Source organism: Syzygium oleosum, unplaced genomic scaffold (assembly GCF_021117445.2).
Source record: "Syzygium oleosum isolate NSW1041296 unplaced genomic scaffold, Sole_v2.1 Sole_v2.19, whole genome shotgun sequence".
Lineage (NCBI taxonomy): Eukaryota > Viridiplantae > Streptophyta > Magnoliopsida > Myrtales > Myrtaceae > Syzygium > Syzygium oleosum.
In genome coordinates, this window is record NW_026607503.1 from 2,566,228 (window position 1) to 2,582,039 (window position 15,812).

Sequence of the window (15,812 nt, forward strand, 5' to 3'; positions counted from 1 at the left end):
TTGAAATTGTACGGTTTGGACATGAGAAATTCCTATTTCTTAGGAGTTAAAAGAAAGAGTTATTAACTAAGTACACATCATTGATGCTCAAAAACCCCCCTTTTCAATAAAATACCCAAGATAAATTTATTATATAGATAAGATAAGCCAATGATTACAATTATAATATATAATAAACGTAAGCAAATAAATCAATGATAAACACAAATTACAAAACCCTAATATATGTTTGTGGCTTCGATCCAAGCTCGATGTATGATGGAAAGATTGTTGAGGTTGTTTCATATCGACTGTGGAATGGTCTAGTGATCACTTTATAAGTGCGAGGAAAAACGTCACCCTTTGAGCTAACTTTTAGGATGAGAGAAATCCAAGACCATTCAACACTAGTATCAGAGCCTAGGTTACAAACAAATCTGGACATAATAGTCACACGAGAGAATTACAAGTTGTTATGACTCCTACTCAGGCCCCGATGTGTGAGGGGTAAATTGTTGTTGAGGTTGTCCTTTGATGATCGATTTATAAGTACGAGGAAAAGTCAGCCTCAACGTTTAAGCTAACTTTTGGGGTAAAAGAGTCCTATTGGTTCGACTCCTAAGTCCTAAGGTAGCGATGGTGAATGGGCCTTTTGGGCTTCACTTTGCACGCATGTGCGAAACGACGTAGTCCGGTATTTCCTCTCTGGAAAATCTCCCGTCTCTTTTCCCCCTTTCTCTTTTGCCTCTGTAGCATCTCTCTCTCTCTCTCGCTCGCATCAAGATTGCAGCAATGGAGATAGTTGCGCCAAGAAACGCTTTTGGCGCAGTACATGGCTACGGCGGCCGTGGGGGCATCGGAGTAAGCCCACTCGCCGTACCGCTCCGCCGCCGCCGCCGGAGCGGTTGCTGCCGCGGCGGCTGCTGTGACGCCGTACGCTGCAAGCTGTCCAAGTTCCAAGGTAAAATTTTCCTCACCAACCGGTCATCCTCCTCGTTCGTGTCCGTCTGTTTCAACCCTCTTATGGGAAGAGTCGTTCGGCTAATTCTCGAGAACCCGCCAGCGAGTGGCGTCGAGGGTCGATGTTTGTGGCGTTGTTGGCTCCAGTTTGTAATTCGCTCGACCTCATGGTTTTTTCGGATTCGACCATGTGTCGTGCTTTGTGGCAGTTCTTAATCTGAATCTGGGTGTTTGGAGCTTCCATGATTCATGTTATTTGCGGTGGATGTTTTCCTCTCTGTTGAACTTCTCTCTGGAATCGAAGTGAAAAGATTGCAGATACCGAGAATTCTGGAGATTTAGCTTGGCTTGACTTGAAAACTACAGATGACTGTGATCTTTAGTAGAATAGAGCCATTTTTCATTCTGGGAAATCTGAGGACTCGGTGTAAGTTAGTTTGGTAAAGGGAAATGCTACACTTTTGAAGACTGGTTTACAAAATTGTGATGTCTCGTACTGTTATTGTTCTTGAATATGGCCCATTTGTTTAAAGGGCTACTTACTATCTCACGCAACTCTCAGTAGACCAATTTTATAAACCAGTGCTGGTAAGTTTGGCATTGCTCTTTGGTAAATCCTATAAAATGTCCTGCTTTTACAGTGTGAAGAGTTTGTCATAGCTTTTTCAGTTGGCTCTGATGTGGAACTCAGTAACAACTCTCTTTAGGTCTGTCCGCATTTGTGATACTTTAGAATTTTGAAAGCTACGCTAGGATTGCTTCAGTTGCCGCCTTCTTGTAGTTATGTTTTCATATGTGGCATGAACTGTGCTTCAACTATCTTCAAAATAGTATAGGGGTTTCCATGAGGTGTACTATTGTGTTGCTGGATGAGGCGGGCCGGCCGGTTTTTTCCCCTAGGAGCCCCTAGTTCCACACCCTTCTTGGCTCTTTCTTCACCCTTGACAATAAAAAATGTTTTAAATGACTGGCATACTCTCTTCAAAAAGCGGCAAATAATAGGAAATAAGGGGCCTTCATCTGTGCAAAGTGTGTCTGTCTTCAACATCTCCCCTCTGTATTGTCTGGAAAAGATCATGTAAGAGAATGCAGAGCTAATATTAGAAGCCTTGAAGCACTGTGCACATTTCTTTGTAGCTGAAGCCTTGTATGACTAAAGTTGCAGTCAAACACTCAATAGGGGACCTCTATATCAACCGGCCCTTCAGATGTTTAATCAATCGTCTTTGTGGTGTAGTCTTGAGGAAGAAAGGATATATTACTTTTATAAACTTTTTAGGCGTGACGTTTCCCTTTGTTGGCAGATATGAACTCTATAAATATACTGGTTAGCAAGTGGTAATGAGAAGTAGGGCCAACATCCTACTTTCACGTTTCTATTTTTGTTCCCTTAGCCAGTGGCAGGTCTTCATGGAACGTAGGACATTGTTGCTCGATGCTTTGCAATTTTTTAAGCCAAAACCTTGAAAGGATCTCTTGTTTATTAAATCATAAGGGTGTCACATTTTTAACTTTTCCTCTGTCAATGATAACCACTGCTTTTCTCTTGGCAAGGTCCTAACTTATTTGCAATTTGGATTAACAGATATTCAAAATATTTAGATATTCTAATTGCTTATATTCTGTTTTTCTTGGCCATATGTTTACTCCTTTCTTTTGGAATTTATTCTGGATTTAGATTTTCAGGACTATGCAAAACCTTCCCGTCTTTTTCCAACCACAGAGATTAAGTTCTTCTCAGGACACTCAGAAGAAGAGAAAATGATGTTTGACGATGTTGGCAAGTCTCAATCCTTGTACAAGATTAAGCTACATACTAGTAGGATGTATGGTTCAGGTTTAACTGATGCCAATGCTGGAATTCTGCTCTGCTTAATCGATGAACATGGACATTCGTTATTACAGAGGCTATCTGCAACTCCAATGACTGAGTTTTCAGTGGAATGGCAAGAGAAAGTTGATCATGACATTCTCCACTTTCAAAGAGGTTCTGTCGATGAATTCACTTTTAAAGGACCCAAGCTGGGAAGACTTCAAGCTCTCTGGATTAGTCTTGAATCAGGTTTGCCTACCCTGGAATTGCTGTACATTGATGAAAGGACAATATATTCCTACATGTGTATATATATAGACATTCCATTGGTTATTATCCTTGCAGCAGTTTCAATGAGTGAGAACTATCATAGGTCTACAGTTATATATGTTGAGTAAATCTGGACAGTTTAGGTTTGAGCGGTTACTCAGCGTGTCAACTTTCCATTAGTAAACATCAACAGCTAGTCATTTGATGCACTATGTTGCTATGATTGTTGAACTTCACTAGCATGTCCTTTTAATGATTTTGCAAGGAATGTCTTCCCGTTGGTCAAGAAAGCATGTCATACTACTTAACTTTTCTAACAGCATCAGCTTTGTATCTTTTTGGGATAAGTGCATTGAAAGTCCTAAAACTTATCACGAAAGTGCAACGAAGTCCTAAAACTTTCATAATATGCAATTAAGTCCTAAAACTTGTTACGAAAGTGCAATTGAGTCCTAAAACTTTCAAAAAGTGCAAACAAGTCCTAAAACTTGTCAAATTGGTTCAATCAAGTCCTTCCATTGATTGCACTTTTTGAAAGTTTTAGGACTTGATTGCACATTCGTGATAAGTTTTAGGACTTGATTGCGCTTTTTAAAAGTTTTAGGACTTGATTGCACTTTCGTGACAAGTTTTAGGACTTAATCGCATTTTTTGAAAGTTTTAGGACTCAATTGCACTTTCATGACAAGTTTTAAGACTTCTAGTGCACTTATCCCTATCTTTTTTATGATCTTGTTGTCAATTTTAACTCTCTCTTCCTTTTTTTTTTTTGAGATCAGGCCAATGGAGATTAGGTGGTGTCACTCTCTCTGTTATTCATGCACATCAACCGTCATTGGAGGAGCACACTGCAAAAGAAATACAGTTTGGGGGTTACCAGTATGATTTTGAAGCTGAGGACATTTTAATCGGGGAGGGAAGTGATAGTTCCATGATCGAACTTAGACCTTCCCTTGTCACGGAATCGTCTGGAGATCCGTTCACCTTGTTGAGCAATAGCACGCGGGAATCGACTTCTCCTAGTCCTGAAATGTCTAATGAGGAAAGCATGCAGGAATATGCAGATCTGAAGCTTTCCTTGTTAGTCTACGATGCCATACTGGTCTCTGTCGGCACAACAGTTGCGTCTGTTTCAGCGGGTGAGAAAGCTGCTCTCGCATTCTTAACTGGTGGGCTTGGAGGATTTGTCTATCTGCTGATATTGCAAAGATCTGTAGACGAATTGCCCACTCCGGCAACAATCTCCAGGAACTCTGTTGATCAAGCAGTTCGTCGGTTGAAGGGTCCCATAACAACTCTGGCATTGGCAGCAGCTGTTGTTTTCGGAGTATTCAAGTACAGCTCAGGTCAGGCTCCTGCGGCATTAACGTCGGAAGAGCTCATTGCTGGGATGATTGGATTTATCGCGTGTAAAGTCGCAGTAGTGTTGGCCGCATTTAAGCCCACAACATTCATTTTGAGGCGGGACGACTGATCAACAGAAATTATTTCTCATCTTTTATATTGTTTTATATTTTATGTAAATCCTCAAACTCAAATGAACATTCGAATGTAAAGCTCTCTCAGAAGGATTTTCCACCACGGTTGAATTGAAACCGACTCAGTTCAGCATATTTATTATGTGGTAGGATTGCAAATTTCACTGTATACCTTACTACGATTGGAAATTTGAACTGATGTGATAAGATGAGACAGTTCACCAGGGGTTAAACTTTCGCTCGTATTATATTGCTGATTTGGGGCAAGGATTATTATTTTGGTTGACTTAAAGTACGACATTGCCACTGAACTGCATTATATCAAAGGATTCTTGCCATTGTAATGACATGTTTCCATCTTTGCCAAGTAAAATAACTTTTATGCAGCGTTTTTCCTCCTTTTACTGGCGTTATGTTTACACTTATTGACTCGGGTAAAATTAAGGGATGCTACTTTGATATAGTTCGTGCTTTTGCAGGAGTCAGACCTGCATCTGTTGCTTGAGTATGATGCCAATGTGTGCACAGGTTCAAGATGATAATACAAGGCTTTGATCGTAAAGAACCATGCAACACACTTTCAGCTGTTTCAGCATCTAGACATAAATTACAACACTTAGCAAAGTCAGTCGAGAGAGTCTATAATAATGGGGAACGACCGACCATTGTCAATCCTGGTCACAGCAAAGACCTGCATCTATCGATTGTTGTAAATTCGAAATCCGAATATCATTCCCTATGAAATCCGCATTGGCTGACAGATAATATAAGTTTCTTTCTAAGAGTCTGTTTTCTCTCAATTTAGTTGCACATTTAATTAAGCTCAGAACATTCGTACATCAAAACTAAAGCCAAAGGGACTGACAAGGGAGGCAAAGAAAATCACTCATTTGAAGAAAAGTAAACTCATCTCCCTCTACAAGCCCGATCTCCCTGCCAGTCTTCCCAGAAGACAAAATACGTCAAAAACTAAGAAAATAGAGGAGAAAAAGAAAACAATTACAAGTTGCTGTTGCACGGTTGCCCTTCTTTTCAATCCAAAGCCTTGCCAGTGACATTTTAGATGCCTCTACCCCAGCAGGCACCGTCATTCAGAAGCTCCAGCTCTTGAAAATTCAATGGCCAGCCCAAGCTCATTTGAAAGGAAGTATGCACCAGTGACAAGATATGCTTATCCGAAGCCCACTACATCAAAGGAAATAATCCGGCATTCTGCGAGCTACATCTGGCTCTCCCCTCTTTGGAGCTGGCTCAAACTGCGAAGTTAAGAAGTCCATTATATTAGTTCAAGTATTGCATGTCAAATTCTCTTTATAGCCATTGCACCTTGCTTCTGCATGCATGCACTTTAGTGCCTGCACGCACATATGGAAAGAGAGAGAGAGAGAGAGAGAGACCTGAATGAATGTGTGGCCTTTGCAATCATCGACTTCCAGGATGGATGCCATGTTACCACAGCGATAACAGTAGTTAGGTGCACTGAATATAGTAACCACTTTTTGATCCTGTCAAGATCACATGATTTATTTTTCATAAGCATCGTAATTACAAATTCAAATAAAAAAAACTGCAGCTTGAAGGGAAGCAATTACATGACCCCAGTTATATCCTTCCATAACCAACTGATGAGCTCTAGCAATTAGCTTCAAATTATTTGTATGGTGAAACTGCTCAGATATGTCCTGCAAAAGCAATCCAACACAACATCGAACTTTATGGCTCACGATTGAATACTTTGGTTGTGGAAGATGACAAGTAGGAAAAAAGAAGACATAGCAAAAATGAAATACTACAAACCTGACCGAAGGTATAACCGGCACCTCTGGGTGAGATACCCCAACCACAGCGGTCATCTGGGTCAGACCATAGGAGATCACACATAGGGCCCTCATGAGGAACTTCTTGAACACGGTCAAAATTACGTATATTGTCAAGGGTTTCAATAGATGGGGACAGCCCACCATGCAGACAAAAAATTTCCGATTCAACCTTCAAAGCAAAAACAAAAATAAAGAATAATGAACTTGATTACATGAGAACCAAATTTTGGGACAGCGAGGCTGATCAAGAAAATTCCAAATCAGCGATTACTCAACCATCTTGTCAGGACAAAAAAGGCAGAAGGCAAGTAAATCCACAATACTCGGCATGTGAACTGCTAAAGTCTACAGAAAAATTCTAGGACAAGACAAATGTATCAACTATTCAAAGTTCATTTCTCATATCAGATTAGACAAAAACGTCCCAGACAATTAACCACCAGAATCGGGTTTTTAGGTTGCGTTTGTTTCACGAATAAATTCTTGAAGGAGGCAAATGTTATACATGAAAAGTATTCATAAGGAAAATGGCTGGTTTCAATTGTTCAGTAGTATACTTGATGTGAGAAGCATAAAAACTTTTCAAACTTACACCTTACTTCCAAAAATTATTCTCTCCATTATAATTACAGTTGGTTCCTTGACAGTAAAGGAGCTCGGGAAAAGGAGCTTAGGAAAACAATTTCTTCTTTTTAGGATGGAGAAATCATTGTCCTCTATTTTAAGTATGGTTGTTTTTCTTGACCATAAACGCTTTCTGTTTATTATCCACTTTTAGCGAACCAAACACATAAAGTTTGGAAAATCATTCCGTGAATTTTTTTTTCATGAAAACAAACACACCCTAAGTATCAAATATGATGGCAAACAGCTTTATCAAAACCTAAATTTCAGTACCAAGTACTTTTGCTAGGTAGCTCTAGAACAGAATACACCGCTTTTCTGTTTATACTTATAGTTACTTTTCGTGAGGATCATTCCTCGTTATAGACACGGGGTTGCACAACAACAAAAGCTTGGAAAAATTATTAGAAGGTTCTGTATCACCTTTTCTTTTTGGTATTCTTAAACTCTAGGACACAAACATGCACTGCTTTTGGTGAGAGAGCAGGTTCGAAGTAGCAATACTTCAATCCAAAGTGACAAAAAAGAAGACTTCAATAACGGTGCCAAAGATGCAAAAGGACACTCCATTAAATTGGTGATGCGTATAATATGCAGTTCCGCCATAGTAAGTGCATCATCCTAATAATCAGGAAAACACTCGTGGCGTGACAAAAGGGCAGCATCACTGTCCCACAGGAAAAGTCTCAACAGTCTTGCTCAATTCAACTCCCCCAGCCCAGAAAAATGGATTAAAGGTTTACATGTCTCAATATTTCCATGCATTTCCAAATACGAAAAGGTGAAAGTATGACATCAGCTTAAAGACATATTCAGACTAACCAGGGCCGTCAGTGGAAAATAGTCAAAAAGATCAGTGAATATCTTCCAAACGTTAGCATTACCATACCTGAAATAGAGAAAAAGGAGTACATTCTTCAAGTATGTTAAGGAAAGATGACAACTGACTTGTTCCAAAATAAAACTCGACATATGACCACAAAAGCAATAAAGCATATACCCTCCTGAGAACCCAAAAGATAAAGTCTCCGAGTGTCTATATTAAATTCACCCATCCAAATAAAACCTGAAATCAACCGAATAAATAAGCAAAAATTTTCATACTGGGACACCAAACCTCCCACTAGATAACTGAGTAATGAGTACAAACCCTTATAATGGTACTCATTCACAACATCTTTTCATGTATGTGGTGAACACATGAAAACATTCATTAAGGAACTTCAAAAGAACTTCACACGGTCTCGTTGTTTTATGGCCTGAAATAAGACCAATTATATCACGAAAGACATTACCAATCTATCAAATGCCAAGGGCCTACTATCAAATAATATTGAATATTGGCAATCTAAAACAGTGACAAACCCATGACTGTCTTAACAAAGTGAGTTTGTAGCACAGAAGCATGGAATATGAAGAATGAAACTGTCTTACAGAAATGATCAACATAAAGACGTACAAAATGTACTGCACAAATTTCCTAAAAAACATGGAAAGAAACTCACTTTCGCAGGCATTCATCATAAAACCCATAAACTTGAGTTATCTGCAATCCAAATGAAATGGGATTAAATCAGAACCAATGACTCAACCAAAGACTGGTTGAAGAACATAAGACAAATGTATGTCACAAAGAAGGTAAACAAGGAGGCCAAAATGATGATACCTCTTTGGAAGAAAGAATCAGCACAAGATTAAATTGTGAAGCTAGAGAAGACTCGAAATGCACTAAAGCAGTGTTGCAACATTAATCCGAAACTGCTTAAATTTGATAAATGACTACCTGGCGGCTTTCATGGTTTCCTCTAAGAATTGTGATCCGCTGAGGATAACGTACTTTCAGTGCCACCAAGAGCTGAAAATATTCCTCCAATCAATACAATTATAAACAAGCGAATATACATAACCCACTAACACCACTAAGAGTATGCCGTGATTCTCCAAAGAAAATGCTCCGAAGAGAATTCAATAGTGAGACTAGTCATAAGACTCTCAATCTAAATAGGAAAGCTGATTGCATAGATAGTTTAAGAAAGAAAGTACTTACTGAAACAGTTTCAACTGAATAATATCCACGATCAACATAATCTCCCATGAACAAGTAATTAGTATCTGGGCACTATATCAATAGCAACAAACTCCAATTATGACCTTATTCGCATAAATAGATATAAAAAAGTATAAACAAGCATCCAAAGAAGCAAATGGTTTTATGCAACAAAAGAAGGTTCACTTCACAAAGAAAAGTTATGCTGGTTAATAAGTGAAAAGCACAGTGATTCAACAACAATATAAAGCATTCAAGAACAAAGGTTTGGCAATTCTCATGCAAATATCTATTCAGAGCATGAAAATGTCAAAACAAAGTCCAGTGACCATTATGCAATCCGGTATGACTGGGGAAAGAAAAAAGAAGATCGATCAAGGCACCACATAACCAATGTGAAAGCTCATCATGATAAGAAGGATGATATAGAGATCTAAACTATGCATAACACAGCACGAGTTTCCAGCATAAGTGATTTTCATTTTAATAAAATGTCAGTATTAAACTACGTGCGATAAATCTTAACGGGTCAATTACATTACGACTATTCTTTCTTAGATCAGTTGCTAAAAGCATCTTCACTAAAACAAGCATTTACATTCTTCTCTATGAAAAACAAATAAACCACAGTGGCAGTACTATTAACTGTCAACTCCGCTTCTTTTTATATGTAAAGATAAATTCACCATGAGGCACCAAGGAGGTGTCAACTCTTCACTTTATTAGAAAGGAGAACAAGATACCCTAATAAAAATAATTGTACCTGCCCTCCAATACGGAAAAGCTCGGCCAGATCATGGAATTGTCCGTGAATATCACCACATATTGTAACAGGGCTTTTTACAGGCTATATGCAAGAGTTGGAGGGAAAAGACAATTAAGATATGTTGCACCTCATAAGCATAATGAGAAATGTCAACTCAGAGTGTACATTGTGTGGGAAGTTCCACACACTGTATGTGAAGTTTTGCGATGATATCAACACACACCTGGACATTATCTTCTTCCATTAAGATCTCCTTAGCCTTCTCACATAGCACTCTAACCTGTTTCACAGTCAATAATGTCATTCTCAGTTGAAATTCAAAGGCAACCATTTGACTAATTTTTTGAGGTCATCATGATGTACACACCAGAAAGAGAGCAAGCCAGCAAAATGAGACAGTATAGGGTTTGAGTGAGTCGAGCTACTCGGAAGTCAAAGATAAAGTCCTCCCCTAGCAGTATACTTGTGAATTCACAGTCAGCGCAATCGTTTTTCAAACTCGAATTGAATTATTGTACCTAGAGTAGTATTTAAAGTTGACCCCAAGCCTTGTATTCCTTAATTGAGCAGCTTCGAAGCCTCAATATGTTGTCAACTTTTCTAAATGCTTCTTACTGATGTACACGTAGGTGGCACTTTTTATTTGTTAAAAGGCATTTGCCACAACTTAGTTATACACTTGAGAACTGCAATAGCGTTTGCAGTCTCTACTCTCTGCAATACTCAGCCCTCACCTCTTTATGGCTGCCCCTCTACTTCAGACATTTAGTCCATCAAAGAAGCGCTAAAATCACTATTGGCGAGATGTTGCTCGCTGTGATAACATTCTGTGACAACAAAGACAGGCATGGGAGACTCTTAAGAGGCTACGACAGCCAAAATTCCTCATTCTTATGATAGAACGCGACTTTGTCGCGATATCATCACTGACGGGACATTGCTCCGTCAAGATATCTTTCAACGAACAGAGGATCTCCAAACACAGATCAACACCATCGGACATTAACAAGAACTAGTCTTCACATCACACAGCAATACCCAGATTTCATCTCCACAGGAACACCCACATTAAAAAAGACCATCAGAAGTATAATCTTACCACACCGCCGCAACATCAACACATTGCCCCGGCGAATCATAAAGACAGTGTCAAAGGGCAAACCCAAGAAAACGACCTCGCTCATGCTACCCACAAACCCACTTATTCCGCATTGCAGTAAATCTAAGCGAGCAACTCCACTAAAACCCAGAAAGAAAGGAAAAAACGCAACTTCTCATCACCACGACGCGAGTCGCTTCGATTCGACCATGGACCCCGATCCATCCCCGCTCCTCGCGACGCGAACCCTACATATACCCATATGGGGAACGCGGCTCCCCGGCGCACCGCCGGGACAAAACGGGAGCGCGGGGGATCGATCGGCACCGCCTCGAGGGAACGCGTTACCTGCTGCTCGGACAAGGGCTTGCACTGCATGAGCTGGGAGATGTGGTCGTCGACGCCGCCGCCATGCGAGGTGGAAGAGAGTGAATCCAAGCTCATCTCCTCCGCCGTCCGGAAGCTCCGACCCCTCGACAACCTCGGATCCGCCTTCCTCCCCCAAACGCCTCCCGCCTCGGCGCTGAGATCCCCCACGGCAAGATCAACTTCTCTCGCTATCTCCTCCTCCTCGATTTGAAAAACTGGAAGCGGTTCGAAATGCCTTTCTACTCGATCGAAATGAAGGAGGAGGAGGACGGAGAAGGGCCATTATTTCTTTAAAGAAACATTATTTCGGAAAAAAAAAATTTATTTTTTGGGATTACATCATTATTTCGGAAAATTGAATAGGAGATTTTTATTTTAGTTTTTTTTTTCTTTAGGCAATCAAGAAAAAAAAATACATTTTTTGGCCAAAAACAAAAGCTGAAAATTTAAGGTCGCGCTTTTTCCACTCCCAATATAGCTAAAACACTCCCTATTATAATATTTTGACAATATTACCCTTCATGGATCTCACCATTTTTATGTATTCTTCATTTGCTTTTCTTCTTTCCCTTATCTCCCAGGTCCACTTTCCTTTTTTTCATTTATTTCTCTTTGTACTCTCTCTTTCTAAAACATCCATTTCATGTCAATAATCTGTGTTGAAGTTCAAATTTGCAAAATCCTCCTCCTCACCCTACTAGTCCTCTTCCATCTCCATTTTTTTCAACTCAAAGCTCATCTGTAAGTAAAAAAATCCATCTCACATCTCTACACTCCCATTCCATCCCTTTTCGCTTTGTGTCATTCATTATCTCATTTCGCATCAAACTCTTCGATCGATCGATCATGAAGACAAGAAAAAAAACCCCATTAAAGATTCAAATCAAGGGGTTGAAGCTCTGCCCAAAACCTCATCAAGCTCATCAGAAATGTCTGCTTCTTCGTCTTTGTCTTCTTGGTCATAATTGTCACATTCATTGTCGATTCGCCATCACCTACCAGCCTCCAGATATATGGCTCGAATCTTTCCCCCCATCTCACTAAGTTGTTTACGCAAACCGAAAATGCGATCGACAAGGATTTGCCCCTCCTTGCCCTCGCAATCTCTCTAACTTCTGCGCCCATCTCAATTACCGAGCTGTCGTCGCCGGTGATTAAGAGGATTGAAGAGGTGATTGTGAACTCAACTCTCAAGTTCGAACCCTCATGCGATGAACCACCGTCAATTGTTCAAATCCCTGTGTTTCGATAGGTGTTGAGTTCAATGCGGGAGAATTTAGGTTTATTGTGTTAGTGGGTATCAAACTCCAGTTAACGATTGAAAAATTGATGAGTGCGACGTGGCGTGGACGACAAGTGACACAGACTGACCACAAAAGAGAGTGTTCTTTTTTTCTTTTTTTTTTCCGATAGATACCACCAAAGCTTGAACCATGATCAAAATTAAGTAAGAATGGAGAGAAATAACGAAGAATGAGGAAAATGTGGCCCACAAGAAAAAAATAAAGAAGAAAACAAATGAGACACTACAACCAAGCAAAAAAGGAAGTTTAAAAAAGATGGGACCCATAAAGGTTAAAATTGGCAAAATATTATGATAGGGAGTGTTTTAGCTATGGTAGGAGTGAAAAAAGTACGGCTCAAAATTTATGGTTGGGAAAAATGCACCGGCATTCATCCATCCTGTAGTAAGCGTGGAAACATGTCCCGACTTCTAAATAAGACCTTAAACTGCTTCGTGTAGGGTTTCATCCGGATCTCGAGATATCCTGAACGCTAAAATATCTAGAGGGTATTCTCGAAGAAAAAGAAAAAAGAGGGACAAGGGCCCTCTGTGTTTGTCCGATCGCCTTGACTTTTAACAAGGTGCTTATATTATGAGTTGGCATGTGGTAGGGTTGGTTCACAGCGGCCTGGAGTAACAATGATCCCTGGGGTTAAGCTAACCAGACGACCCCAAGGGGAGTATCCCCCGTCACCTTAAGGTAATGGACCTAAAAATAAAGGGCAAATTCTTTGATAGTATAAATTGATATTTTCGCTTGTTTATACAATTTGTTATCATCGCTTATAACACGTCAATCCACAAGCACTTCACATCTTCTGTTCTTTTCTATAAAGACGAGAAAATGAAGTAGATTTCACCGCTCCAAGGAGGTAAATCTCGGGAAAATTATTGAAAAAGTAAATAATCTATTGCATTGGTATCAATTTAGTCCTAAATTTTTCAACTAGACTAATTTAATCCTAAACTTATTCACATCAATATTAATTCAGTCATAAATATTTCAATTAAACTAATTTAGTCCTAAAATTTTTTACATTAATACCAATTCAGTCGATCCAATTAATTTAAATCGGAAATTGCTGACGTAGTTAAATACTTTTTTCGAATTTTTTATAAACTTTTTTCCTTTCTTTTTTCTTTGCTTTTTTTCTTCTCTTTTTCTTCTTTTCTTTTTTTCTTTCCTTTCTCTTTTTTTTTCCCTTATTACCCTTTGCCAGTCGCCAGCTGGTAGAGGTCGCTCACCGCCGGCAAGGGCTGGGCGAGGGGCCCCGTCGCCATTGCTAGGGGCCTCACCTATGGTTGGGGAGGGCGTCCCAGCCTTCACCCTCGCTAATGGCCGGTGACCTCATGAGGAGGCTTTGGCTAAAGAAGATTGTGCTTTCGTAGTCATTGCCACACTTCTCACTATAATCTAGGGATTTGTTCACTAAAAGTCCTAAAATTTCTCAAATTGGTTCAATCGAGTTCTAAAGTTAACACCGTCCAATTTGACTAACGAAAAATGTTGACGTTATTTTTTTTTTATTTTTTATATCCTACGTGGCAATGATGTGGTTTTTTTAATCATTATTTTAATATTAATTTTATTTAAATTAAATTTAAAAATAAGCTAACATTTAAAAAAAAAGGGAGGAGGAGGAGGACAGTCGGGGAGGGAGTGCTTGCCCTCCCCGATGCTGCCGCCGCCGTCCCACCGTCGCCGGGAGGGGCCAGCGAGGGTGGAGGAACGGCAGGCGGGGGTCGCCAGGCCCTGGCTAGGGGCCGGCGACCCTCGCCGACGACAAGCGAGGGCCCATGGGCTCTCCCCCATATCGGGCAAGGGTCACCGGCCCTCACCCAAACCTGGCCGAGGGTTGCTAGTGGCGGCCGACCCTCGCCAGATCTGGGGGAGGGCTGCCACTAGCGGGGGTCAGCCGCCATTGGCGACCCTCGACCAGGTCTGGGCGAGGGCCGGCGACCCTCGCCTAATCTAGGGGAGGGCCGCGACCCCTCGCCTGCCGTCGGCGAGGGTCACCGGCCCCGATTTAGGCAAGGGGTTGTGGCCCTCCCCTACCATCGGTGAGGGTCACCAACCCTTGGTCGGGGCCCGACCACCTCTGCCTGCCGTTCCCCCACCCTCGCCGGCCCCTCTTGGCGATGGTGGGGTGGCGCAGGGGGGGGAGGGGGAAGGCGAGCCCTCCCTCCCCGCCTGTCCTCCTCCTCCTCCTTTTTTTTTTATAAAAATTTTATCTTTTTAAATTTTAATTTAAATAAAAGTAGTATTAAAAATCAAATTTTGGCCAAAACGACGTCGTTTTAGCCACGTCAGCATTTTCCGTTAGTAAGTTTGACGGTGTTAACTTTAGGACTCATTTGAATCAATTTGACAAGTTTTAGAACTTGATTGCACTTTTTGCAAGTTTTAGAACTCAATTGCACTTTTTTTTTGGTAAGAAACTCAATTGCACTTTAGTAATAAGTTTTAGGACTTTTAGTGAACATGTCCCTATAATCTATTTGAAACTTATGATTGTGTTGATGAAGATTTTCCTTTTCCATGCCTTGACATTAGCTGGTTGGGGGTAAAGAGGAAGGAAAGTGGGAAACCTGCTCATGGCGTTTTCGATAAGGGTATGCACTTTCTTATATTCTATGCGTCAAGTAAGGCGATGGTAATATCACTTATAATTCTGTCAATGGCATCATGTACTGGGAACATTCTTTGCAGAATGGGAAGAGGGATGACTTGCTTGCAACAGCGGATATTGCTCCAATGTATGCCGAGCGCTTGACAGAACTTGCGGCTGCATTAGGCATTGGCAGAAGAAACCGTGAACTTTTCATGGTTCTGTTAGCATCGTTTTGCTTTGATGTTTCCGAGAGAGTGGACTGACCGGAGAGAGGGAGAAACTATTGTTCTTTCATAGACAAAAAGGAATATTAGGTCCCAGCCCTGCAGAATGACGTTTTCGTGAATCACTTCAAACCGATGAACTGTGGAGGGAAAAGTTAAAGTTCTGAGTAGTTGCTTGTAGATAAAACTAATCATATTCTAGTGACTTTGTCATGTACCCTTATATGATTGATTGCTAGTGAGACTTCTTTTTGGTTGCACGGTGCTGAGGGGAGACAAATGCATCTTTTGGGATCCAAAGGAGAGAAGTATCTATGCATCAGCTTCTACTATATGTTTATCAATTTATTTGTATTTTATTTTGCTAAAAGTTCAAAGTAAATGATTTGCGTTAGACCAACAATTGCATGCTTTCTGCAAGATTTTGGACACGTTATCTCTTGCTAAGTTGAAAAGCATCATGTCA

At 40.5% G+C, this 15,812-nt stretch overlaps 2 protein-coding genes across 2 annotated transcripts; one reads left to right on the forward strand and one right to left on the reverse strand.

The window, feature by feature from the left end:
* The first annotated feature begins 681 nt into the window (after nt 1-681).
* Nucleotides 682-4,603, forward strand: LOC115670533 (uncharacterized). The gene is made up of 3 exons (XM_030591844.2): nt 682-940; nt 2,618-3,001; nt 3,802-4,603. Exons 1-3 carry the CDS (start codon nt 772-774, stop codon nt 4,494-4,496), a joined length of 1,248 nt encoding a protein of 415 aa, XP_030447704.2. The 5' UTR covers nt 682-771; the 3' UTR covers nt 4,497-4,603.
* Nucleotides 4,604-5,289: 686 nt separating this feature from the next.
* Nucleotides 5,290-11,432, reverse strand: LOC115670401 (serine/threonine-protein phosphatase PP2A-2 catalytic subunit-like). Its single transcript, XM_030591652.2, has 11 exons — nt 11,205-11,432; nt 9,981-10,037; nt 9,755-9,838; nt 8,992-9,063; nt 8,728-8,799; nt 8,450-8,490; nt 7,767-7,833; nt 6,298-6,489; nt 6,093-6,182; nt 5,898-6,005; nt 5,290-5,756 (listed from the first exon to the last, which is right to left on the reverse strand). Exons 1-11 carry the CDS (start codon nt 11,298-11,300, stop codon nt 5,691-5,693), a joined length of 945 nt encoding a protein of 314 aa, XP_030447512.1. The 5' UTR covers nt 11,301-11,432; the 3' UTR covers nt 5,290-5,690.
* Nucleotides 11,433-15,812: the final 4,380 nt, after the last annotated feature.

Excerpts from the sequence above, each read along its gene's own strand:
- LOC115670533 (XM_030591844.2), top strand. The coding sequence starts at position 772 with ATGGAGATAGTTGCGCCAAGAAACGCTTTTGGCGCAGTACATGGCTAC. Across the intron at positions 941-2,617 it reads CAAGCTGTCCAAGTTCCAAG|ATTTTCAGGACTATGCAAAA; the intron begins GTAAAATTTTCC and ends TTCTGGATTTAG. Across the intron at positions 3,002-3,801 it reads CTGGATTAGTCTTGAATCAG|GCCAATGGAGATTAGGTGGT; the intron begins GTTTGCCTACCC and ends TTTTGAGATCAG.
- LOC115670401 (XM_030591652.2), bottom strand. The coding sequence starts at position 11,300 with ATGAGCTTGGATTCACTCTCTTCCACCTCGCATGGCGGCGGCGTCGAC. Across the intron at positions 9,064-9,754 it reads TTTTCCGTATTGGAGGGCAG|TGCCCAGATACTAATTACTT; the intron begins GTACAATTATTT and ends CTATTGATATAG. Across the intron at positions 8,491-8,727 it reads GAAACCATGAAAGCCGCCAG|ATAACTCAAGTTTATGGGTT; the intron begins GTAGTCATTTAT and ends TTTGGATTGCAG.